The following is a 26,186-nucleotide window of genomic DNA, read 5'->3' as shown; positions in this document are numbered from 1 at the left end:
AATGAGTAATACTGGAAAAAATACTGGGGCCTGAAAACGCTTTTCAGATTCTACCTGACATTGAAAGATTGATTATTTTTTAATCGTTTGGTGTTCCAAATAAAAGTATGTACTGTATTTGACCTTTGATTTACTTAACATTAAAGTAACTGCTCTGTTGAAAGCCTGTGCAAAAAAACATGCATCCTGCAAGGCTCTTGTATGCAGTTTTTAAAATATCAAATCACCATATAAATTACTTAAATGTTGTAGATGTCAAAAGTTCGGATCATCAAAGTTTTCTGGGGTAGTCATCTTACTGACTATTATTGTCCATCCTGGCTAATTCCAAAACGCCTATGTCTGTTAAAAAAAACTGGGCTCTACTCTGCACCACCCCCAGTCCTAAACAGCTACAAAATGTGGATATACCAGGGTTAGTTTATTCTCAAAAGGCCAATACCTCTAGTTTAATGTTTATCAGCAGTGCAAAAAGTTGGTCTGCACGTTGCAGTTGGCTGGTGTAGATCCAGCAGTGTCAACGCAGATTATAACTGATTTACCTGGACAATAATTGGTTCCATATCAGCTTATAAATAAAGAAATGTTTCTCCAACACTTTCAAACTGGCAAACTGGTGAAATGTGTTATTATATTAGGGAGGCAGCATGAGATTTGTGCTGTAATACAGTGGGACTCAAAAATGAAACATCATCGTCATAAAACAATACAGAACTAGAAGTGCATTCAGTAGACTGTATATCTGTGTTGGGGGCATGTGCGTGGGTAACGGGGAGTGTAGGGCAAGCTGTGTGTGCTCAGTTTGTATGAAGTGGAATGAATGGGAGACAATATGCAGTTTACATTATCAAGGTGTAACCAGAGTAGACAGGCTATATGGGGATGAACCTCGAACACAATATCTATATAAAGCAGGTCGTATTATTGCTTTGTTTGCTATGTTTAGGAATGACAGTGGTTGGTAGTTGTAGAGCTGAATACAAAACAGATGAGACCAAACCTTTCTAAGCCTTGTTTTTAGCCGATTGCCGGAAATGCCTTTTGCTATGTTGTAATGCATATTGTAGACAATATTGATACACGTGAGTCGTAGAATATTTTGTTTTGTGATATTGTATTATTTTTCAAAAATACTATTGATTGTTGGCCCTAACGGAGTCCAAATGTATTGATCACTTGCAGCCCCTATCAGCCAATTAGAAGTGAAGAGACAGCAGTCAATGGTGTTTACTACAACAGAATTTTAAAAAAGGACACATATCAAAATTCATTCCAGTGAATTCTCACTGCACTAATAATTTTTTTCCAATTTTGATAAGAAAACCAGATTTCCACGATAACAACGTGAAATACTCAACTTAAAAACTTTGGGGCCTGGAGTCTTAGGGTAGGGTAAATGTAGCCAGCCAGCCAACTGGGTGGGAGTTACCAATAGGTTAGGGGGTTACACTGGCGAGACAGATTACCTTAAAATATGGGCACCTCTTGCCCTCTTTGGCAATGGTGCCATACTGCATGCATACAAAAAGGCCTGGCCACACCAGAAAGTGGCACAGCACAGTTCTTGAAGCTTGGCGATGTACTGATTTCTTGCACTCTCAGGCCTAGTTGGTATACCATTATGGCTGGCGAGCAACTTGCTAACACACTAACCAGAGCTTGCTTTCCTACTGCCAGGAAAATATGGTCACACAGTTTATTCAAAAAACTTATTTGTTCCGCTTACTTGTCTCGTAAATGTCTTCAAACTATTCCTCTTGGAGCAGTTCACTGAGAGAGGTTAAATAAAAGTTGATGGAGCAACACAGCTAATGAGGTGCAATAGGTTCTTCCATTTTGGACTCTCTAGCTCTCTGTTCCCTCAAAGATAAACACTGTCAGGATGGCTAGCTATTTGTTAATGGCACAAATAAATTAATTATAAATGAAAGTTCACCAAAGCTGAAGTCGAGATGAAACATTTCCACACATTTCCTTTGCCCTGTTGACTAAATCCTCTAGTTGTGGCGATTCCATTGGAATGAACTTTTAAATGCTGTTGTCATCAGGCCTTGAGAGGGTTTTTGTCTCATGATTAATGGCTTTTGGTTGTTGAATACAATTTGAAATCTGCATTGAATTGTTGTTGTGCCAGCTGTAACTTTATAGCAGTAAATTAATTCCCTGTGTAAATATAACTTCATAGTGTCATCAAGTATGGCATTATTTCCAACAATCTGTCAAATCACTTGAACTTGGTGACCCTCAAGTTGTAGGGAAGCTGTAGCGCAGTCTTTTTTACCATTCACCTGATTTCCAAGCAGGTTCAAATGAGCACAACCAGTGAGTTACATTGCAAAATGTCCGTCAGAACCTTACATCAAAGGATTCAGGACAGTTTATTGTAAATAGATGTCCAGATACACTTGGTGGAAATTGCTCTGCATTTGAAGGCACTCCAAGCAGCATGGGAAAGCCTGCGTGCATGGCATACGACCCGTAACAGAAGCAGTGACAGGGATAATGGCAGGAGTAAGAGTGTGAGCTTGCCAGATTATTGAGACCGCCTAATTACCTTGTTTTAATCTGATAGGTTATAGTAACAGTCAGCTGATACTGATCAGCTGATGGCATGCAGGAGCCCAGTGCCCTAACTGATATAACATGATGCTCCATTTTGCTACATAATAACCAGGTCCAGGTTTAAAAAGCCCTCAACATAAAGGTGTTACAATTAACATTCTGGACATTTATTAACAATCCTTCTTTTAGGTTTCAGTGTCAGCCAATATAGACTATTGGTGCTGATAAAGTATTGCTGTCTACTTCTTATTGAAATATTTTACACAACATGTCCTATTTGTCCTGTCAAATAGACTCTTTCAGAATTATTTAATTTAAGAACAGAATGAAGATCACACAGCCTTCAATGCAAACACTGAATAGGAGAAATTAAACATATAATCAAAATTCTCAAACTACAAAGGCTTGTATGTTTTGTGAACTGCCTGTGTTTTGAATGATTTGTCCATTTTAGAAGTCAGTACTTGCACTGAAACCCAAATTACATTCCCCATCTTTTATTCAGCTGACCTCAGAGCAGTACCTTTGGAGTACAGGAAGCCTCTCAACACTTTTGGGCATACAAATCATTTCAGCAGAATACATCACATACAGCGAGTCTCTGTGCTCTACTTAAGCCAACTTACACATCATCAATGCAGCCAGCCCATCTGTCAAGGTACACTTTCCACCGAACGTGACAGTCCTCTTAAGGCGACATTTAAATTTCAGCAGCCGTTATGTATTGTGGCAGCTTGAATAGCATGGCAAAGTAAACTATATGTATTTACTCAAATTAATGATGATCCTGAGTCAAAATTCCCCCAGTGTGAGACAGTAAAGCAGGCTTATGTTCCAGGACGTGTTCCTAAACTCTTCTGGCTAGAAAAAGAAGCCGGTCTGTTTTCCCCTTCCTGAACAGATGAGCAGTGTGTAGCTATAGGACCAGCTGCATGGCTTGTAAATGATTGTATTAGACTTTGTTATGATTGCTTGTGGTCAAAAATGGTGCTCATGCTATCTTCACACACATATAGCATATGATTATTTTTTTTTTTAAATTGATCCTCTATTTTAAATATGCAAGTTTTCCCCTAGGATGTGCTCTAGATTCCCAAATAACAACAGCTAGGAATTTTCCTGCCTGTACAACGTCCCCACCTATATGAGGTAAAAAAGAGCCTGTATTATGGCTGTAGACAAACTATTGTAATAATGATTTGCCCTGTGTATCAACTGATGTCTTGACAACAATAAACCATTGTGCTAATGATCTACAGTATGTGATGCATCTGGAATTATATCACACATTCCCCTGCCTGTTTTGCCATCATTGCATATTTTCAGAAATTATAAATGCTGTATGATTATGCTTCCCTAAAGATGTAAAGGAAAGTGCATTGAAGGTAGCGATGCACCAGTGAGATTTTTTTTGACTTTCTAATACCGATTCCACAACCCTAGGACAGGAATGTCAATACTGGATGATTCTGCAAACCCCTTGATTACCTTCAGTTTTTTTGTCCAATGCCAGCATTTTCTTCCATATCAGCACATAGCTGCTACACTATAGTTAAGGATAGGGAAAGATTAAGGTCATGCTTAATATATTTTATATCCCCTGACAAATGGTAAAATAATAATAAAATAATAGCTTTTTTTAAAAAAAGAAAGCTAATTGTAAATTAAATTGTAAGAGCAATCTATTTAAAAGAGGGTAAATAATTGTAAAACCTAAGATAGCGGTGCTCACAAGGTCCACAAGGGCCCCCCAAATAGACTATGGTTAAAGGTGAGGTAAGCCATACTAAGTAATGCAATCCTAATCCAACACACATTTTGTCAAATTCAGGGAATATCTCCACACGGTCTGCTAGCTTTCCGCTCTGTGTGTGCACTGAAAAACATCTGGTGGTTGTTCACAGCCTTTGCTCTGTAAATGGAAAACAAACAAAGTGGATCGGGCCAAACCACACAATACTAAATTGTCATTCCAGTCAAGTTATTGTAGTTATTCCAAGATATGCCGTTGTTGTGATATAAGATATAGTGGCAGGAGAGTTGTGAGTATTGCTGTCAGGAGCTGGTGTGCTGGCTGTGGGAAACAGTCTCGTCCTCTCAGCGTGTTAGTTTTGCAGCAGCAACTGTAGCAACAGTTTTTTTTAATCCACTGCAATGTTAGTTGCATTACTTGCTGTGTCGTTATATATCCATATCATGGTATTTGTCATGGTATTGGATTTCTCCAGAATCGCTTACCCACCTTTAAGGTACAGTTAGAGTTTGCACAGCTAAAGTTGTAATGCTAAAGATTTTAGTACTAGTTGATGTTGCGACACCCATTTTGACCTTTGTAACATGTTTACCTTATTTTTCACAATAAAATCCACCAATTGTTAACCGTTCAATACTTTTAAGTGTAGATTGAAGGCAATAATTGGTTGTTCAATTTGCATTACCAGTAAAGTTATATAGCTCTGTAAAGAGAGTGAACAGTAATCAGTGAGACTGTTCTATTATATATATAGTTCGATTGAACTAAAAGTATAATATTGTTTCCTGTGAAGCCCTTGTGCAAGGATAGGCAGTCTGAATTCAGCGCTAACAATAAGAACTACTATAAAGAGAGGTAACTACTAAGTGTCAATACATGAATGGCTGTTTCAGAAAAATACCAGCCCTAAACAGTATCACAAATGGGTTATGATTTCACAAAAATTGTATAAATTAATTAACATTTCCCTTGTTATTAACTTAAGATACAGAAAGGGTTAGGAAACTAAAACTCTTAGTTACTGTTAGGGAAAACTGTAGCTCAGATAAATAAAAAGCCAAATGTTTTTTTGCTAATTAGATTGTATCGCTAAATCATAATTCTCTAAACAAGTTTGTTTAAAAATTGCATTTTAAATATCTCAATTTTCCCTTTTAACATGTTTCAAAATGTCAGGGATTGCTTTTATCTGAGCTGATGTCCATGATGTTCAGACAAGGCCACTTTCACAAGAACGGTATGAAAAGAGAAAACAAGAAAACAAGAAAGTTTATTCTTGGGATCCCCTGTCGATATAGCGGGAGCACCTACATTTACACGTATAGACCGCCGTTGGTTTATTTTCAGAGAAACGGGGTGATGTGTTGCCAAAGAGGAAAACACTATGGAGGTTATCCCAGCCTTTCTGAAAACATTTTAATTATTAATTTGTTTGGATACTGCTGGACTACAGTGCATTATCACAGCAGTTAGTGACCCGGCTGGATGCCAGATACTTTAAGAAGAATATGCATTAAATCCGAATGGGAGATAGTAACATGTTGGTGTAATCATATCAAAAATAACTCCAAGCATCTGCAGTCGAAAGGCTAAAATTAATCACGTTCAACTTTCCACTTCCCCTCACAATTCTTTCAACCCAGTGGAGCTCAGTCATTGTACCTCTTAACTCCCTCATGCATGATATCTTTTATATTGGACAATTAAACATTTAACTTAATGAAAACCGGCAGTGATATAGACTTTGCATGGAGGGAATCTGAGTTATCTTGTGATTTACTCAATTTTTTTTGTGTGGAGGTTTCTCTAAAAAAAGGCCAAATACGTCAATAAGATGACACTTGGGGAAGTTATGTAAGTGTAAGGTCGATCTGCACACAGTGGTCTCTTATTTTTAGAACTTTTAACATGAAATAACTTAAAAAGTTATCATTCTACATATGGATAGGTTTATGGGAGTTAATTATATCAATGGAAAGACAAACTCCTTCTAGATCTACTGTGGGACCAAATGAATGTAATAATGGGATTTTATTTATCCTTTTGGAAATTGTCTTCTTGTAATAACATTATATTTAGACAAAGGCTTACATAAACTCAGCTTTTATTCAGTATTAAGTATTAATGTGCAAAGTTATTCAAAACATGCTGCCTCCCTCAAGTTGTTCATCATCTGTTCTGCACATCATAACAAGCATCATCTGTGATGTTAACATCTCATTATTCTGTATAGTCTGATATGAAACACTGTATAGCTCAAACCTGCCTTGAGTAATGAAAGACTTTATTGATAATGGTTTGAATAGGGCAATGATTATAGGAGCCAAGGTGACGGCTGCTGTAATCATTACTGTTGCCAAGGTGATAGTTCTCAAATGGTAAAAGGGTTTTTTGAGTGGGGTGGACGATAATTTCAAATGATTGTTTATCATGAATTCTAAATGTACAAAAAAGTAGTACTAAAATTTTTGTTAATGATGTAACCAATACCAGTGAAAGACAATGTATTACACTGAACAACAGTGCATACCGTTGCCATATTGTGATATACTATGATATACTATATCTAGATTATACAATATTGCAAATTTAAAGCAGTTTCCTTTATTGGACGTGGAAACAATCCATTGTTAATAAATTAAATGAACATAATTGAAATTACAACAACAAAATAATGCCTTGACCTACACATATAAGATTGAATATGCTATATAGATCTACTACTTAAAACATAGGGCTGTAGCTATAAAAGGCTATTACCGAGTAAACAAAAAATAGATTAACCTATATGCTACATGATCGGGTGAGTCGAGCGCCATTTGTTCACTGCACAAATGCTTTCATGTCGCCTTTACCAGCACAGGGAATCCTTTTGACTTCAACCAATAGACTAGATTTACTCCCAAAAACAATGGGATGTCTCTGTTGTTGGAAAGTACTACTCGTCTCCAGCGGTGCCCTCCTCTGCCATTCAGAGGAGCTGTGATTGAGCAGCTAATAGCTGGTTCTGTTGAAGCTGTTAGTTTGGCATTGGCGTGATCGTCTGGGTAGCTAACTGAGCTGGACAGCCGCCAGACAACTCGGTGGGGTTTTTACGGCGTCATAAGCAAATACCAAGTGGTTACTCCATCAGGGGAGCTACCTAGCTCTTAGGACTTCCACAGTGATCATCTATGGATGCCAGTCAGCACATACACACATTATTAATATTAACAATTAACAGAGGCACCACCTAGTGAAGCAGCTAGGTACTACAGCATAACTCCAGTGTATCTTCTGACAGTTTACACAGGTCCCTGGTCTTCTACATTGTTGTTTAATATATTTTTTACCAATTCCATTATAAGCAGTGATTAATCGATCTTATATATGTTGTGATGATGATTTCAACCATGTCTCCCAGTCCTAGCACTGGCTGCCTTTGAGATTAGAAATTCTACTGTAATATCTAGTTCAACTCAAATTATCTTTCCCTCAACTCTGATTGTCTTAAATGGTTTTACTTGTGGAGGTATCTCCCCTTAAAACCACGGGTTGCCCTTCATTCCCACCTCTTATCTGTCATTGTCCATGCACTTTAACAGATGTACCTGTAAGTGCACTGCAGTCTTTTTGTCTCATTACATCTACATATCACTCAGTGTCACTAATATAACTCTATGTTGCCACCTTTCTGTTGCAATTCATGTCACTTCATCTTAAATCTCACACCGCTTCTCCAGCACAGCCCTTATCTGCCCACACTGGTGCAGTATCCAGACTGCAGCTGCTCTTCCAAATCCCCCCACTGACTGCACACTTCTTTAACAATGAGTATTACTGTGTAAATGTTCTGTACGGTGTCAACCATGTGTGCTCTTTCCACCCTAGTATTCGTATGATCTTATGTAAGAATGAAGCAGGTGTGGCTGACATGTGTCTCTCAGCCACACTCCTTAAAGCGTATTGCGAGTTCCATTGGGGATTTGGGGGGATAACAGGTAACCAAATCCCTCATAGCAACACGTCCAAATGTAAATGGATACTAATGATTGATTTATGCAAAAGAAATAAAATAAAAAAAATCCCCAAACAGTCATGTTTTGGATGTCATTTTCAAAACATAACTGGTTGGACTTGTTTTGATTACATGATAGGAACAATACAAGGGCATGCTTGTTACTGTGACAACAGAGATTGCAGTAATAGTTCAATTAAGCATACACACAGTTCAAATTAAAGTGATTTCACCCAGCAGGGGTATGTTTGATTAGACTGGGGGCAGTTTACACAGAGAGGAATTTGGCACAAGGAATTACAGAGAAATATCAAGACATCATTTATTTATTTAATTTTTTTTTAGTTTTTTGTTGTTGTTTGTTAGACTCAATCAGAACATGTTGATAGAGGCCTCATTATTCACAACGTTAGCTGAAAGCATTCACTCCAAAAATGTGGGCTTTTGTTACCACTCACCTTTTTGTCATCCTTGTAAACAAACACTCCAAATCCCCCCTGTGTCCCTTTGACACAAGAGCACATTCAAGAAAAGAAAATTAAGAGCTGAAATCAGTTTATTCTCACATTAGTCCTGTTGCCCTAGACAGACAAGTGTTAACATGACAACTGCAAAAACTAGATTAATGTCTTAATTAGTATACAGGGCTATTAGTGCAGACATAAATATACTCACAATCAATGTAGGCCTGTCAATTGCCCCTAAAATCAATGTTGATGATTAATTAACTGAAAATAGCTTCATTATGTAACACAGCGCTAGCTGGAGATGTGATCGGTAAGACATTTGCTTTTACACTTTGCTTCAAAACGAGTTTGATATTAATTCTGTTACCTGGTAGTGTCTCAGTTCTATAAAACTTAACAAAATAGTTCACCTGGCATCCTGCCAAAAGTCAGGTAACTTATTAAATCCAATAAGGCCCTGCAGTGAATGAGAAAATATTTAGAATATCTAAAAAATGCATGATAACATACTGTCCTTGTGCAAAGAAGTCAAGATTATTGCCTCCTAGAAACAAATCTTTACTTTTTCCGCTGTGGCTTATAAAGCCGCAGTAAACAGCCATATACTTATCTTTTGATACCACTGAAATTAAATGGGTTTGAAATGAGTAGCGAGGGCAACTTGATAGCAGAATGGCTATTTACTGTGGTAAATATGTAAGAAGGTATTGGGACAGCAATGTGGTTGGATTCTACTCCTGCACATTTTATGTGAGATGAAACAATGGCTGTGAGGTTAAAGTGCTGACTTTCAGCTTTGGGACCGGGGTTGCTCATAGCCCATTTTTATACAGAACATCCCTATTGTAGAACAATGCAGCAGGACATTGATCCTGAACATAGAGACAAGGCAACCAAGGAGTTTTTTTGGGCCCAACATCAATCTGAGCATTTGCTGGAGACCTTACTGAAGGTGAAATTCCCTGAAACAAGCAAGATGTGAAGGTGGCTCTGAAAGTGCCATTTTTCTTTAACAGTTCTAAAAGAATTATGGTTTGCTTACAGGCCATTGTAGGAGTGAGGTCATTGATGAAGTCCTAAATATCAAATACCATGTGTTTTATAGTCTCTTGCATATGCTATAAATATGTATTAGAAAATCAGCAGCAATACAATGAGTGTTTGATTACACGCTATGGTCTACATATGTAATAAATACATTTGCAGCAGGTTTCATCTTTGCTTCACCATGTATCAGTATGGTTAAGCTTTAAGAGAGGGGATTACAAGATGAGCCGTAACTTGACATTCAGCAAACCACTTAACCATGCATGTCACATCTTAATTTCAGTAAAATATTTTCTTTTTCAGTGGCTGCAAATCAAATGATTTATTGTTTAATTATTATTTTTATATCATAAAGAATACAGAATACTATCAGCTAGAATTCAATTTGCAACCCCGGACTTCTTTGACAAAACAACAAAACATTGCATATACAATTTTGATACAGCAGTGAAAAAACTCAAACAGTGTACTTGTAGTCCTAGGGTATCTAGTAGCATGAACTGTACATTTACAGTGCAGTCGACAGTGAGTTTTGGATGTTTTTCTCACTGCATTATTATAATATTATTAGTGATTTATAGCCTATCCCATGGCTTTTATCTTACCAACTTACTACATATCCTATCCAGGCATCCTACAAATAAAGAGAGAAAGAGGGATTTGCTTGTCAGTTGGATGTGGGCTGTCACAGCCGGTAATGAATTAGTCAGACTTGCACATTGCCAGTGAAATGTTCATAACACATCCACATCAAGAACATGAGACACATATTGACAGTATATTACTTGGGAGTCCTCGGACGAATGGGATGCTTTCGAAAACACTGAGCTGGCTGTAGTTGTCATCCAACGCACCGATGTGTCTCCTTTAAACCAAAGGCTAAAGCATGATGTAAATTTGTGCGATATTGTGGGGCTCTGGCTTGGTGTCATCACTTTTCAATGATCACATTTAAAGTAGGCTGCAGTGTCTGGCCTGTGGCTACATTCAGACTTTGGAGTTTCCTGTCAGCCTGAGATCCTCGGGCTCTTTGACTCTTTCTCAGTCTAGAGTCAAGAATAAAGCTGATTGCAGTTTGGCTAGGGGGGGCTTGGCGTTGAACGTGCCTGCCTGAGGAACGTAAGCTAGTTAATTCAATGTTATCCTGTAAATCTGCTTTTAAATTGCACCCCTCTAGACATGCTTTTATGTATTGTCTTCATCTTTGCAACCACTTTTTCTGTTTCCTCTATTTTATTTTTTTCTAGATTGTAGATGAAAAAGATTATCATCAGCCCCCATATTATTATTATTTGAATTTTTGCATTTAACAGTATATCAGTGAGACTGGGCAATCGTGTTAACATGGCTAAGCTGCCTTCTCTATTTAACTTAGTGGGCCATTTTATTCTTAAATTAGCTTTAAGCTTGAGGCAAAGCAGCTGTCAGACTGCTCCCTCAAACTGTGTGTATCGCCCACAGACACCTATACACACGCTAACACAGCTAGCATTTCACCTAGATCATCCCTAATTAGTGTGTCACCAGATTGCGCACTCTACTCGGCTTCATTATGACACATACTCCCACTCACGACTACCAAACACACTAAAGCAAACAGATAAATAAAAAGTAACAGCCCCCTAGAGGCAGCAATGTTCATCTTAACCAAAAAAGTCGGGCCAGCAGCTGTCAAGATATCGCGCTCTGTTCGTGTGCTGGTTCTAAGAGAAAGGCTTTTCTGTGTGATCTACAGGTGTTAAGCAGAAAGAACAGTGGTGACCAACAGCAACATATTGATTTTGTGGTCCAGCAGTGACAGAGGGTCTTTTGTCTTAGATCTCCTATCTTCTCCTACTGCCTGCTGCTTTATGATCCCTGCTACTGCTTTAATAACCTACACTGATGCTTCATTAAGGCCCATTTAATTAACTTCTACTTGATCATTTGTGAACTTTTTCTAATCCTAACGTGTGTTTTCATGTTGTTAATTATTGGGGCGAAACCATGCGGCAGTGTAGTGAAGAAATTTAATGATATTTCATTTGTTTTTGACCCGTGTTTTAAATTGAGCTTGCTCTGCTCAGTCAGGAGGATATGTCCTGCAAGCCGTTGTCCCTTTTCATTGACATGTTTGCAGTAATTTCTTGAGTTGATTGCAATTATGATAAGTGTATAGTGATATTTCCTTGTGGATAGTCCTACATTTTTCTGGCTGCAGTATGATGAGAATGTGAAAGTGGTGGCAGATTGAGCAGCCACGGTATCTGATTGAGTCTGGAGAGCTTGTGGTAAATAAAATAAATTGTGGGATGAAGCTTCCGGCCTTCATCAGCACTAACAACACAGTGGTTCTGTGCAATTATGGGGTCGCCATGACATTAACACAAGTACTTACAACCTCAAATGTTTATTTTCTCAGACAGATTAATGGTAACATTTAACTTTGAGTCCCCCTATTTACCATTTATAAGCAATATACAAACATTTAATACATGGTTTATAACACACTATAATGTAGCTAGTAATGAACACAAAAATCTAGCTTGGAGCAAACAACACAATTTTGCAATTTGCTAAAAATGCAGTATTTGTCCTGAGCACAGCGCCCGAGTAAATGCAAGGGGATCATTAAAATTGAAGGGTTTATACCCTAGACAACATTAAAGTGCTCTTAGCATGGTTGCAGAGTTATCATTCAGCCTGAGGATGGAGCCAAAGAAAACCTCATGTTAATCCTCTGGTGTGCATACAGTGAGTTTGCTGAGTTTCATTCATGGTCAACTCCTCATTGATTATAAATGACAATGAATATTCATCCTAAATCTAGTGGAAAGTTTGCCATAGGTTTTTAAGATACATGTGATGCACTTCAGTGCTGATCAAATGGAAATGTTGGCCTAGTGGGTCCTAAAGATCATTAGAAATCATCCTCTGGGAACAATGAATAACCATTTCATTGTCTGGCGATATATCAGCTGTATTAGAATTTCTGTTTACATTGTGAAAACTGAGCTATTATAATGTGCACAAAAAGGTTGTTTTCAGTCATGACGTGGTGTAGATGATTGCTGACTGCATAGCTTTGAGTCACAGTCCTGTAAATAAATGACATGAACAGAACACTTTATTACGGGACTGTCGTGACTCCAGGTGTCTTGTGACTCCAGATGGCTAGCTTGCTCTGGCTATCACCTTGTGAATCTAACAGTCACATTTATAAGAGTGACAGACTGAAAGAAGGCTCTGCACACTGATCGGATCTAGTTATGGGAGGTGAAGTCACACGGGTCGACCGAACTGTGTGGATTTTTGTCTGTTGTCTATCCAGGTTATTAATTTGGATGTCCATGTTCTGTTTAATTGAAGCATGTGGTACTGAAAGTCCATAGCTATTATATAGATTGGATAACCTGTATTGTTTTGGATATGTGTAACAACAGCAGCTATCCAGAGGGTATTCTATTATTATTCTTGCTCAACTGTCTTGCAAAATATATCATATTTCAATTTTAGTTTTTTAGTTTTGCTGAATTTTGCATTTTTTAAATCCATGAATCACCCCCAGCTTGAAAAAAAAAAGATATTCGATTTTTTGGCCACATCCCTGCCTAGCCCTTGCCCAAATTGATGTCCAAATACTACCTGAGCATATTATTTGCTAAATGACAATAAGCTACAATGAAGTAATCCCTATAAATCTTTTTGCAATAAAGAACAAATAAATCCATGTTTCTGTGACGGGTATATCCTCCTGCACCGTGACTGGTTAGGCTAAAATTCTTAAACCTGCCTGATTAGTACGTTACAGACATTGTTATCAGATACAGCTTTATAGACACTGTTGAAGTCAGCTGTGGTTTTTCATCTTCACAACTTGTAGGAATATATTCCAAAATAAATATGTATCTTCTCAGAAGGTTCAACAGTGATCCTATTACAATAATCCTAATATGGTTTAAAGCTCGATTGGCATAAAGTCTGCCAAATCTCTGCCTATTACCCTCTGGAGCCCTCCCCTTGTCTTCAGGGGCTTCACTTTTCATTATGTGACATGTCATGTAGCTGAAGACAAAGATGTTTTAGGGACATAACTGTTTACTCTAATTAAAAGACACTCATTAAATCAGCTGGGCAGTGAGTGGTGTTATTTTTACAAAGTAAATTCAGAAATTGTGATCTAACGTTAAGTGATGACTGCACAGGCTGGCTTTTATTTGACTTGACTAGTTGGGTCTCAAAGCAAATAAATCACTCATGATCCTAATTGACAAGAAAAGGCTAAAACTGGCCTGTCAGGACCAAATTTTAAACTGAACTAATTTACCCAATACTGTAGGGCTGTCAGATCTTTCCCCACCGTTGTGTAGTATCTTGAGTGCATCATATAGTTGTTACAGACTACAAAGGAGAGGAACTGACTTTTCTAGTGGTGGCTTTTGAATTCTGATTTCATTCTGCACTTTCCGGGAGTGGCAGCCATTTCTCCCCTCATCTCCTATTACTGTATCACCCAGTGCATCCTGGCAGCCTGTACAGGGAAGCATTGGGGCGGATTCTGGATAGCTTCAATGTCTAGTGTGAAAAGAGGATGAGGCCCTTTGGCTGAGCCTACATATGCAGCCTGACAAGTCTAATCTTAGCTCTTCTGTTAGCCTCTCACTTCATCAACAAGACGACTTATTCATCTTGCCTAGTCCATTACAGATTTAAGGGAACATTAAGGCCTCTAAACATCTCTTTTAATCAAAACCTCATAAATTGTTCTCACTCTACCTGCTTAATCTTCCTGTTTTCTTGCCATGATGCCCATGGGCAGCGCCTTACACATCACGCTGATCAGCTACGACCATGCCTGCTGCATGTTTGCTCAATGCAAAATTGTGCCATGAAGTCATACCAATTAATTTTTGTACATATGCTAGGGCTGTACCTGACTCAGAATCTTGTCAGTCGAATCGGATTGGGCTGTTCAATACCAAGATTTGACAATTTGTTGTTTTTTTCAGTTCTGCGTCACACTAACCCAGTGGTTCTCAAACTTTTTTGGTCATTTCCCCACTTCGGACAAGGGGGGAATTTTCAAGCCCCACCTGCCCCCATCGCCCCAACACAATGCTAATAAAATATGCAACAACCTTAAAATGTTCCAATTTATTGAAGTAACAAGTAGTATCAGTATAGTAACAAGTTGTATCTAAATACTAACTAACTACATCAAATAACAGCAAGTTCAAAAATAAAGAAATAAAAGTGCAGCTGTGTCAAAATTTGTATCAAGTTCAAAAATAGATTATAATACATACATACATTTTTCTCGGGGTCTCATATCTAATGTTCTTTTAATTTAGACTGCGTGTAGGCTAGTAATGATTACTTTGTTTGTGGGTGTTTTGTTTTGAATGTATGATCTTTGTTGTCATTAAAGAAAGGCATTGATAAAGCAGACATCCCAACCCAACCTGCAAAAAGTCATTTCAGGGAGGTTCGTTGCGGGGGTGTGGGGGTGGGGGGAGGGGAACCACTGGTTTGGTTTTGTGGTGTCCGACAGAGAACAAACCACGACCCACTGCAAAGTTTGTTTGAAAGCTGTTGCAACCAAAGGTAGCAGTACGACCAATTTATTCCAGCACCTCAAGCAGAGGCATGCAGCCGAGTGGGAGACATGTTGCTCTCTGTGAGATATACAGGACCGCAGCCCACAAACACCCGCTAGAAAACAGTCTACACAAAAATCGATTAAAATCGTAAATCGGGTTTGGTGTGAGAAAATCTGAGATTTTAATTTTAAGCCATATCGCCCAGCCCTACACACAGCTATAAGGACGGTTTGCTCTCACACGCGCTGCATTTATAGTCACACGCACACACACACACACACGCGCGCGCGCGCGCAGTCAGTCTCTGGTCTAGTGCGCGCTCGTGCTCCAGATTCCAGGAGATTGGATCTCATTTGCGGGCGTCAAGGAGCCGCTATCAATATGCGGGAGACTCCCGGAACTTCCGGGACAGTTGGGATGTCTGGATAAAGATATAAAGGCAGGGGCTGCGTTTCATTGGTCGTTCACTTCGGGGGAATCCCCGCCGCCATCATAAGTGTCGTTCCAGCTGTCTGGAAAACTGAAGTGAAGTTGGTGAGATGGACCCTCGGAGGGCTGAGGGAGCGAGTGAACAACGATGGTCACTCCGAGGTGGATATCACCCACAATGCATTGCAGTTCACGTTATTGCCGCGATAACGCCGACGGCTGCCAATGAGTAGACTCCAAGGCCAAGTGCGTTTGATTTAAACCCCCCGCTCCTCCCCCACCCACTTTCCCTCCGTGCGACGTATGCTGTTACGTCATACCAAGGGCTGAGGGTAAGTGAAGGAGGGGAAGTGGAACTACTGATGAAACGCAGACATAAAAAGGAACATTTCCTCCTGTTTGGCACGCCCCACCTGTCACATCTCTATTCCCCACCAGTGGGGCGTGCCCCACACTTTGAGAACCGCGGCACTAACCTCCTATATCAACCTATGTGAGTCTCATGTTTTAATGCCTTTCTCTGTCATCTTTCTCTGTCATCTTTCTCTGTCATCTTTCTTGGTTTAGCCGTCTTCACAGATAGTCAGTACCGGAGCAGAGAGCATTGGAGCAGCCGCCGCCCTGCCTTGCTGTCCGGCCTCACGAAGCCTTACCCTTAACCTCCTACACCTCTATCACAGTTAGTTTTGTGGTCATTTTTTGACTCAGTTTGTGAAGTTTAATGCTCCCGCATTGCTCTGTGTACAATGATGCAGCTAAAAAAAAAAGGGCAGAGATTCAACTGACAAAATGCTAGTCGACTCAGGGTTGTATTTCCTGAAATGTCAAACTTCTAGTCTTAATGGGATAATATCACCATACCTGTAACCCTAAGAAGTCTTGGTGAGCAGTCACAAACTAAGTTAACTTGGCGTAAGTGATGTGAGACTTTAAAGGTCTGACTTGTCTGTATATCTGCTTTGAGATAGACAAGGTTTTGTTCCAACTCTTTTAAAGCAAGACTATGTAAGGCTTGCTGAATAGCAGCCACTGCGGCCACAATTAACAATTGCTGGATTATGGTGAATGCTACAGTAGTATAGTATATAGAAGTATCGGTACAGAGGTCATCAAGTGAGCAAACTGGCTCGATAGAGTCAGTTACATAATAATGTAAGTTTTCTAACAATAGCCAGCATTACCTGTCATAAGCTACTGGTAATACCAGGGAAGGTTGTTATAGCAAAAACCCTTAGAGTATTAAATCGTGCAAGGGTGTGTTTTACTGCTCATAAATTCAACTTCTCATTCATAACAGGAAAAATATGGTATTTCCTCTTTTAAATGTTACATAATCTCATTTTTATAAAACGCACTCCACTCTGTTACTGTGGAAGTACCGATAGGCCTCAGAGCATTTCAGATTGTTCATCACTTCACCGTCGGTAGAAACAAAATCAATAAAGTAGCTAAATATGCAATTTTATTTCATCCAAGGCCAGTTTGTCTGGTAGTTCTCCCAACCACTGGCAGCAGAAGACAGAGGCATGATCAGTTTATTCAGTTTAAGGTGTGACAGGCCGTGTTCCCACATCTGTTATTTCCCCAGAATCTCAAAGACGTAAGACACTTGTAGCGGGCCGCTAACTCTCACAGTTGCCAGTTCAATGAAAGACATAACCGGAGGTCAGGCCCGTAACTCATGCAAGTTTTTATGGGGCTAGAAATTAAGTGAATGTGCTTTGTATCATTCCAGTTATCATTCCATGAGACTGCTGTATCTGGACACTGTTGGTTGCAGAAAAATATAGATACAAACATACAGCCATCAGAGCTCTGTTTTATTTTTAAATTAAAAGGTCCCTTTTTCTAAGCATTGTGACAGTAGATAGGAGATGCCCAAGTTTGGTCAAAAACTCAGCACTCTGTTTCTGGCTTGCTAAGCTGCTTGTCGTCCACAGATGTCAACTAGCAGAGGAGAGTGGCTTGACAGCTGAAGTAGTGAATGTAGTTTTAACAGTCAAAGAGGAAACAAAGCAATTTAAAATCCCTGGGCAAGCATTTTCCCCCAGCACCACCATCCAGCGAAAGTTTTCACAAACCACTCTGACCATTCCATTTTAAACATATCCATAAAAGTGTCCCACTGGCAGAGAGACATTACCTTCACAAACAGCTGACAGGACTCCCTGTTGTATAAAACAGAACAGGAAACAACCTAGTGATTTGTGTGTCAATTTATCCCATTTTATGAGTGAAGATGCACGCTCAACGCTGTTTCAGCTCACGGATGGTTGGCGTGAACAGATGTTAGGGATGTTAGGGTACAACCATTTGCAACTCACATGTGAGAGGTTGAGAACAGACCGGTACGTGCTTACCTTACAGTCTGTATTCACGTGCCTCATTGGATTTTATGCATGTGTGTGTATGTCATTGCTAGTACATGCAGGGAGGCGAGCGTTACAGAGAGCAATCTGACAGGCTACATACACTTATCCCACACCTATGCTATCCCAGTCAGTAAGGACATACTATTGTGTACATCCCTGGAGCTACTGTGTATTTTGATGGGGCTCTGACCTTGGCCTTGGTATATATTTAGTCGCATTAAGAGCTCTGATGGCTTGACAATCAAAATGGGTATGTAACAAGAACAAATGTGAGCAGTGAGCAGTAATAGCAGCTCTGTGTAATTTAATGTTATTTGAAACCAAAGGCTTTGTACAGTATTCTGTATAGTTATAAATGTGTGTGTGTGTGTGTGTGTGTGTGTGTGTGTGTGTGTGTGGTTGTACTAACAGTACTGCAGTCTCTCTCTGCATCCTTTTATGTATTTCTCTTGAACTTACCCTCTTCCAATACATCCCTGTTACTATTGATTGTGTGTCATTTGTAGCAGGACGATCAATACCACTCTCATATCTCTATTAAATATGTTAGGTTAGTTTAAAGACTGGAAACCGGGGACACAGCTAGCATGGTTGTGCATGTCCGAAGGTAATTGATCCTGCTAACCAACACCTCTAAAGCGCACTAATTAACATTTCATATCTTGTTAGTTTAATTGTTACAAAAGCAGAAGCGTACAATTTGTCAAATTTTGCAATTTGTGGTTTTTACGAGGGTTGTGTGGACATGTCCAGCCACAAAATATGTGCACACATTACTATCATCTAACTCTTAGCGAGAAAGCAAATATTGTGGAACTACTGCTTTAAATGTACTTGGCTGGGTAAATCGATTATTCATTTAAATGAATTAATCGATTAATTATTTGAATTTAATACAGACGTTGTAATGTGTTGATATATTGGTGCTAAGGACACTGTAAAACAAGCCCCATTCCCCTCAAGTCTCTCATCTACACAGAACGTATAGAATCTGTTTCCCATAATATCCCATATGAGATAGCATATGGGATATTATGGGAAAAGACATTGCAGATGCAGTTGCATTCACATTTACAAAGATACAGTGTCTTTTGTAGTTTGTTTTTAAGAGAAAAAAAAATCTCTTCAAATCATAAATTGGGTGTGGTGTGACTTCATTTTTTAGGCCATATCACCCAGCCCTACCTCTTATTCCAAATAAGTCTTGTGGATTCTCTTAAACAACAACATTTAGCTAGTCATGTACTGTGTATATTCACATTAATCTTTTTGTAAGTTGGATTTTCATCTTGACTATGTATAAACACAACTTTTTTGATGAGAATTTACACATCTTCTCAGAAATAGAGTTCAAAGAGAGTCACCAGAGGCTAATGAACAATATTTTATTATTGTTCGTGTTTTGTTCTTATAAAACAATACCACTCACATCACTAACCTTCTGTAATGTTGCACGCCATCTTTCCGCTGTATTTTACTGTCATCCCTTGTGTCTGCTGGCTGGCAGTGGAGTGTGGATATTGCAGGGTTGAGGGTGGAGGGATGAGGCGGCATTCAACCAACAGTTAGCGCCACATAAAGCCTTTATCACACCTAAACGGCTCCGTCTCCCAAAGCCAGAGTGAGATAAGCACTGTCCATTCATCTGTAATGATGTGGAAGCAAGAACCAACTGAACTGAGTTGAGAGGGAAAGGCTAACTCTGACACAGTGTGGATGGCTGAAAGGGGTGCGGGGCCAATGGGGTTTTGCTTGCTCACTCCTCAGAATGATGTGTGAACATGCTTTTATTTGTTTTGCGTTCTCTGTGGATTCAAGATGATTACAAGACAAGTGTTTTACACTTCAAAATATTATAATTATCTGCAAGATGAAAATATGAAGCAGGGGCCACATTACACCATGGTCATTCACAAATTCTCCCTTTGGACCTCAAATTAAGCTTTTGCAACCAGGGTGTCTGGGGTGATGTGATCATAATCCTACAAATCTAAATGCAGACGTGTTTGCACCCAAAATTTATTAAGGAGGCATCACACATGCCACATATTCGCTGAGGACCTGACATCTGAAGTTGAATTTGAGACACATTTAGGAAACCAAGAGTCTAGCCTGAGTGGCTAAAGCAAGCTACTTATCATGAATAGTAGTGACAAAATGCAGCCTACAGATGTCACTCAAATTGTGTGTCAATATTGATAATGCTGTCAGATGGCATTACAGTGGCACAAAAGAAGAGATTGGTAAATAGAAAAAACAAAAACTACATGCACATGACTCACAATGGTAGTTCTTGGTTAGGTAGCAATAAGCTTGGCCAACATGACAGTTAAGAGAACAGATACACAGAGGCAAACAATGAGTAATCTGGAAAGACACCAATGGATACAGGAAATACCCTTGTATTGAACATGGAGGAATGCAGCCTTATCTTTTCTGGTGGTTTGAGATTGAATGAGAAAAAGAATTGTGCCTCTTATTATAGACAGCATTCTGCTATTTTTATCAGCAACAATGAATGCCTGTGAAATGGCAAACATTTTGCTTAAGTTGTTGGTTAGAAATAAGTGTTCTATGTAAGACCTCGCTTCTGTAAGTAAACTGACAGGAATGTCTTTAGTTTTGAAGGTATATGGTCATAAACCAAAGTGGTACCAATGCAATTCATTGCTGAGATATTTCAGTCATTACTATGGTTGCAGCAGATGCATTGAATTCTACTGTATTAGTATTAGTGTAAATAAATACAGGACATTTGAAAGTATAATAAAGCATTTGCTCAACTAAAAATAACCCTTCTGTTTTCATTTCTTTAAGGTTCTTTGTAACTGATAATAATTGTGCAATACCATATACCCTTCAATGTATACACTGTGCAACTGTGATATTGTCTGAGACGGTTATCGGTTATTAACATACTATTCCAACCCCAGTGGGGACCAAAGTGGCAGACTATCTGACCAACAGACCGGCATTGCCATCCATAGAGTCAAGCTTCTTGTGTGACCAAAAATAATGATGACTATGACCTTGACTGGGAAGATAAGAATTTTCATTTATTCACATTTAAGTAAGAAAATGCTTAATGTGAATCAGGAAAACACGCTACAAATGGGTTAGCCCACAGGACATGGGCAGAGGTTTTTGAGGCATTTACCGCAATGCAGTTCACACACAAACCTATCAGAGTACAGTACAGAATGCCTGGAAACATTCTTTAACTACAGGACACTGATGACCACATAACAAAACAAATATCCTGCAGAACTTTCTTCTATAGGTGGACATAGATGATCCACCAACACTTATGATATCTTGCTGTTCTGTCATCTACTGCCAACCAGGAATGCATTACATCATGTGTGCATTACGTTTCAATCACTTCTTTTTTTTGTAATTTAAATATATATGTTTTCAATCATTATAACAATTAGTCCCTTTGGGTGAATTCTACTGCAGTATATGTGTTGAGTTTTGACTTAATTTGACTTGTGCTTTGATTATTCACACAAAAAATAAATGATTGTGGCTCATTGTTTGCTTCATCTTAACTACTAGTTCTGTGTATGAAGTCTGCAAAGTTGGCTTTTTTGTAGATGCATTATTGGTAGAATTCAATTTAAGTAAAGCAGTGTTACTGTAAGTGTTTAAATTCTCAGTATTTACAAGTTATATAAATTGTCTTCAAGACCACTAAATCACATGGCAGTACAGATATAACCCTTGGTGGCTGTTGTAGAAAGAAAATCAAGCTTTAGCCTTGGGTTAATATAAATGTACCACAAAGGAGTCATCTGCAGTCAAGTGTCATTATTCCAAACACTTCATCTTAGGTAAAATCAGCTTCTCCATGTTGTCCTCTTGTGCCTTTTTAAACACACTGACAGGGCTTAAAGAGCACACCTATTCACACACACTGACTCAAAACCTGTCTGTGTCTTCCAGGTGTAATTGGCTTCTTGACTGCAGCTCTGGACCCATCAGGAGTTCCAAAGAGGAAGACGGATGAGACCACAGAGTCTACCTGAGAATGCTACCTGTTCCTCGGCCTCACCATGTCACCCTAGGAAAACTGTTAACCGGTCCCTTTCCACAAATCCTCTTTTTGCCTTTGTTATTTCCCATAACCCACTGAGTTTGTGATCCCTCTCTACACCCAGCTGAAGTCCTAGTGATATGACTAAAAGAGCCTTTATTTTGGACATGTTGTTTTTTCCTCTTACTGCTGCCAGCCACCAAGGCTATGGTGGGAAGCGTCATTATACTTCTCAGCAGGTTGCTAATCACTGTCTGCTGTGGCTCTTGGGACTAGTGTTACACCTCACCCTTTCTTCATGCCAACGGGTTGACCTGAAGCACCCTACAGTATCCACAAGCTATGGAAAGATACGTGGTATCAGGAGGGAGCTCAGCAATGAGATCTTGGGCCCAGTGGAACAGTTCTTAGGTGTGCCATATGCCACCGCTCCTATCGGCGAGCGCCGCTTCCAACCTCCTGAAGCTCCAGGCTCCTGGCAAGAGATTCGCAATGCCACCCAGTTTGCGCCAGTGTGTCCCCAGAATGTGCATGGGGTTTTACCTGAGATCATGCTACCAGTGTGGTTCACAGACAACCTGGATGCTGCAGCAACCTATGTTCAGAACCAGAGTGAGGACTGCCTTTACCTCAACATCTATGTACCCACTGAAGATGGTGAGTGAGACTCTCATACAAGATGTAGGGGGAGAGCTGATCTTTTTGGCCTGTAAAATTGCATTAAGAAGGGGTCAGGAATAGATCGGTAAACGAGTAAAATCGCAGATCTGCCTCTTTGAGAGAAAAGATTAGTGTGTGTCACAACTGTTTTAGAGTGTAAGAACAGCTAGTCCCTTTCTAATCATTTTCAAATTTCATATTTGTGTCCGTACTCCCTGGAGTAGTCACTTTGATCTGTTAGTCAGGATTACATTCCATGGAAGAAGAGCTCTTAACGTGAGCCAAAAGACATGTAGAAGATTACTGAAGATATATTCTCTGATAATCTCCTGGGCTTGTATTAATGTCATTCTCTGTTATTACTGCAGCATATTCACATATGCAATCTGTGTTGAGCTAATACTCTGTTAAGCAATTAGATACACTTAACTTTTATTGCTCATATTTAATTAATTTTAACAATTCATCACACATTCAAAATTCATACAGAACATGTTCTACTAGCTAGATGCTTTTTGTACTAATTAGCCAGATTGTGACAAGCTACCTTTTAGCTTGACTAACACTAATTTGTTTAAACCATGCATGAGCATTATATCCTCATAATACTAAATTGTGTGAACTTGCCAACATTAACCTTTCGCATGAGAAATGCAGATTAAGTCGCACGTGTTTTGAGTGACTGAACAAAGTGAACCACTGCTGTAAATCAAAAAGTGACTCACTGACACCATTAACATTTTGTTACTTCAACCAGTAGACCAAATTATTCACAGACGTATGTCCCTGCATTGAAAAAGTTTTCCAAAACCTGTGAAAGCACGGTAACTAGCTAGTACCACCAACGTCAACATAACTGCAACAGATCCAGTTTCATGGTCAGTGAATTGAATGCTTGAGTTGGTCAATTAGTGATCACAACAAACTTTTTAGTGGCCTTGCTTGCTTGTCTGTTTCAAACATGAGAGAATACTTAATAATAATCCCATAATGGAACTGTCCTTGAAAAATGTGTTGAAACTGTCTATAGTAAAGGCCGATATGCAATAAAAATCAAATCAAAAGTCACATTTCTTTCTAACCCTAAACCTAACCCTCTATTTAGTTTTAACAAACCAGTGACTTACACTTACATTGTAATTTGAATGTAATCTAAACCAGTAATGTGCATTTAATGTATAAACAATGGTTATAAAAGAAACTAGGAACACTCGTAGTAACAACCCCCTTTATTGCTACATTTAAATATCTTTAAGGAATATGAATATTCAATTTATGTATTAAATGTGTATATAATTGTATACGAATTCTGTCGTCCAGCAAAAGACCTCCACCAGCTCTGTTCAGAATATCTACAGATATGTCAGATAATGAACCGGATGCAGCTGAATTTCAATTACCCGTTCCTGCTAAAATATATCAAGTGTAACATTTGAAAAGCTCATGAAACAACATCATCAAACCTAGAGGCAGTGTGTGTGGTCTTATTACATAACATTGTAACAGCTCGTACAGCCAACTGTGGTAAGCTGGCACTAAACATGCTAGCAGATTAGCTAATTAGCCATAGTGTGGGTTTGGTGTCCCCTGACGGTCATGTGACCACCATTTTGCCAGTCGCAGAGGTCCATTCGAGTATATGAAAAAGACACATTTACTTTTATTCATCAGAAAGCAAGCTAAACTAATTGCACATTTTTATCATTTAATTTAGCTGAAGGACTAAGATTGTCATTTACTGCATTATTGTTTATTGTACCATTACTCATGATGGCTGGATTTTAACTACTGACAAACTGTCTTACAAAGGTTGCATTTATAAATGTGTTGGTTTTGTATCAAACTAATCAGCAAAGTGCTGTAATTAACTGTGTTTTCAGTAGCACAAGCCATTTTCATGGTTTGACTGGAATGATGCCTTTTTACAAACTCTTCAGGTTTGTATTGCATGGGTGCAGCAAGGTGGCTGCTGTGGTTAGACTAGGAATACAATCTTGGCAGCTAGGTTAGAAGAAAATATAGCAAAGACAATGCCAAAGACAACCTTGTTTAGGCCTCCTGGGGTGAAATTAGTAAAAAACTGAAGATCACCTCCACCTCTTCACGGGCTATCTGGGTGTACTTCTTGCATTAATGATCAGTGGAGAGCGTTTGAGAAAGCCGATGGGCAGGTAAAAGAACACAGGATCAAAGTGTAACTTTGGAGGCAAAGCATATGCTACTGATATTAGTAAGCAAGGCTAATGATAAAATGTTAAAAAGTCTATGATTAATGGGCTCACCTGAGAGTTGCCTGAGAGTACTTGGAAACCACATGTTATTTACTGCTTTACTGCATTACTGCTGCTGCTGCTCATATATGAAGTCATTGTTGTGTTTTAACACTAAAGCTGGAACCATACATTGTGTCAATGTTGTAAATTATTTATTTTATTGATTAATGCTCCCCATGGCTGAACAAAAAGAAACAGAGTAATTGCTAGTAAAAAATATATAGTATTACTGTAGCACAAAGTGGGGAAACAGAGAGAAGCAGATCTTCTTTGCCAACATCTGAACAGAGAAGATGACTGTCAAATGATTTGAACTACTCTTAATATATTGGAAAGTGTACATACATGGGTAGAATGAGAGCTCTGCGGTTAAAGTACGTATGCTGTATAGTACGTCACATACTCACAGAGAGGGCGATGTAGAGTCCTGTGTCTCCCAGGGGAGAAGGTGTGCAAATGAGTGAGACTGATTTTACATGTAGCCCTGTCTGCTTGTCAGAATCTGTCACTTATTGTCAGGGGTCACTGCTTACACAAGGCTGATGCTGTCCCCAAGGATATGTTTTGCCTTGTGTGTGTGAGAGAGAAATAGAGACTGAAGGAGAGTGAAGTGCCCCTGAAATCAAACACACTACATTTTGCACTTAACTGCTGTCACAATCCCACAAATAGTTTACATGGTGTTAGACTTGCGATTATGTGAGAAGTACCAGCTTCAAAGCCTTCTGAAAATGCAAGTATTTCACTGTGATGTTAAATTTTCATGGGTTAATAAAGTTAAAGTTCTGGGAAAAAACTTCTTAGGCATTGTTTGCAAGGGTTTAACACTCGAAAGCTCTGCTAGTCTGCTTCATCGGGACTGTAATGCAGATTTGATTGGCAGTCCCGATGATCATATTTTAAGTAGGATGATGAACCACAAAAAAGCAAAGTTACACCTGATTTTAAACTTCACACAGTCCTCTGAGATAAAACTGGTAATTTCTTCAAATTGTCTACACAGCGCTCATC

General features: G+C 39.0%; 1 protein-coding gene across 2 annotated transcripts in view; it reads left to right on the top strand.

The window, feature by feature from the left end:
* Nucleotides 1-26,186, top strand: part of nlgn2b (neuroligin 2b) — a 71,585-nt gene that overhangs the window by 5,915 nt on the left and 39,484 nt on the right. For both annotated transcript variants that reach the window (XM_051401672.1, XM_051401670.1), the window contains exon 2: nt 22,152-22,899. In XM_051401672.1, coding sequence (XP_051257632.1) covers nt 22,383-22,899 — 517 coding nt within the window. In that variant the 5' untranslated portion in view covers nt 22,152-22,382. The remainder of the gene's footprint in view (nt 1-22,151; nt 22,900-26,186) is intronic.

Source organism: Dicentrarchus labrax, unplaced genomic scaffold, assembly GCF_905237075.1.
Source record: "Dicentrarchus labrax unplaced genomic scaffold, dlabrax2021, whole genome shotgun sequence".
Classification (NCBI taxonomy): domain Eukaryota; kingdom Metazoa; phylum Chordata; class Actinopteri; family Moronidae; genus Dicentrarchus; species Dicentrarchus labrax.
Note: the sequence above shows the minus strand (reverse complement) of the source record. Positions and strands in the feature narration are given on the sequence as shown.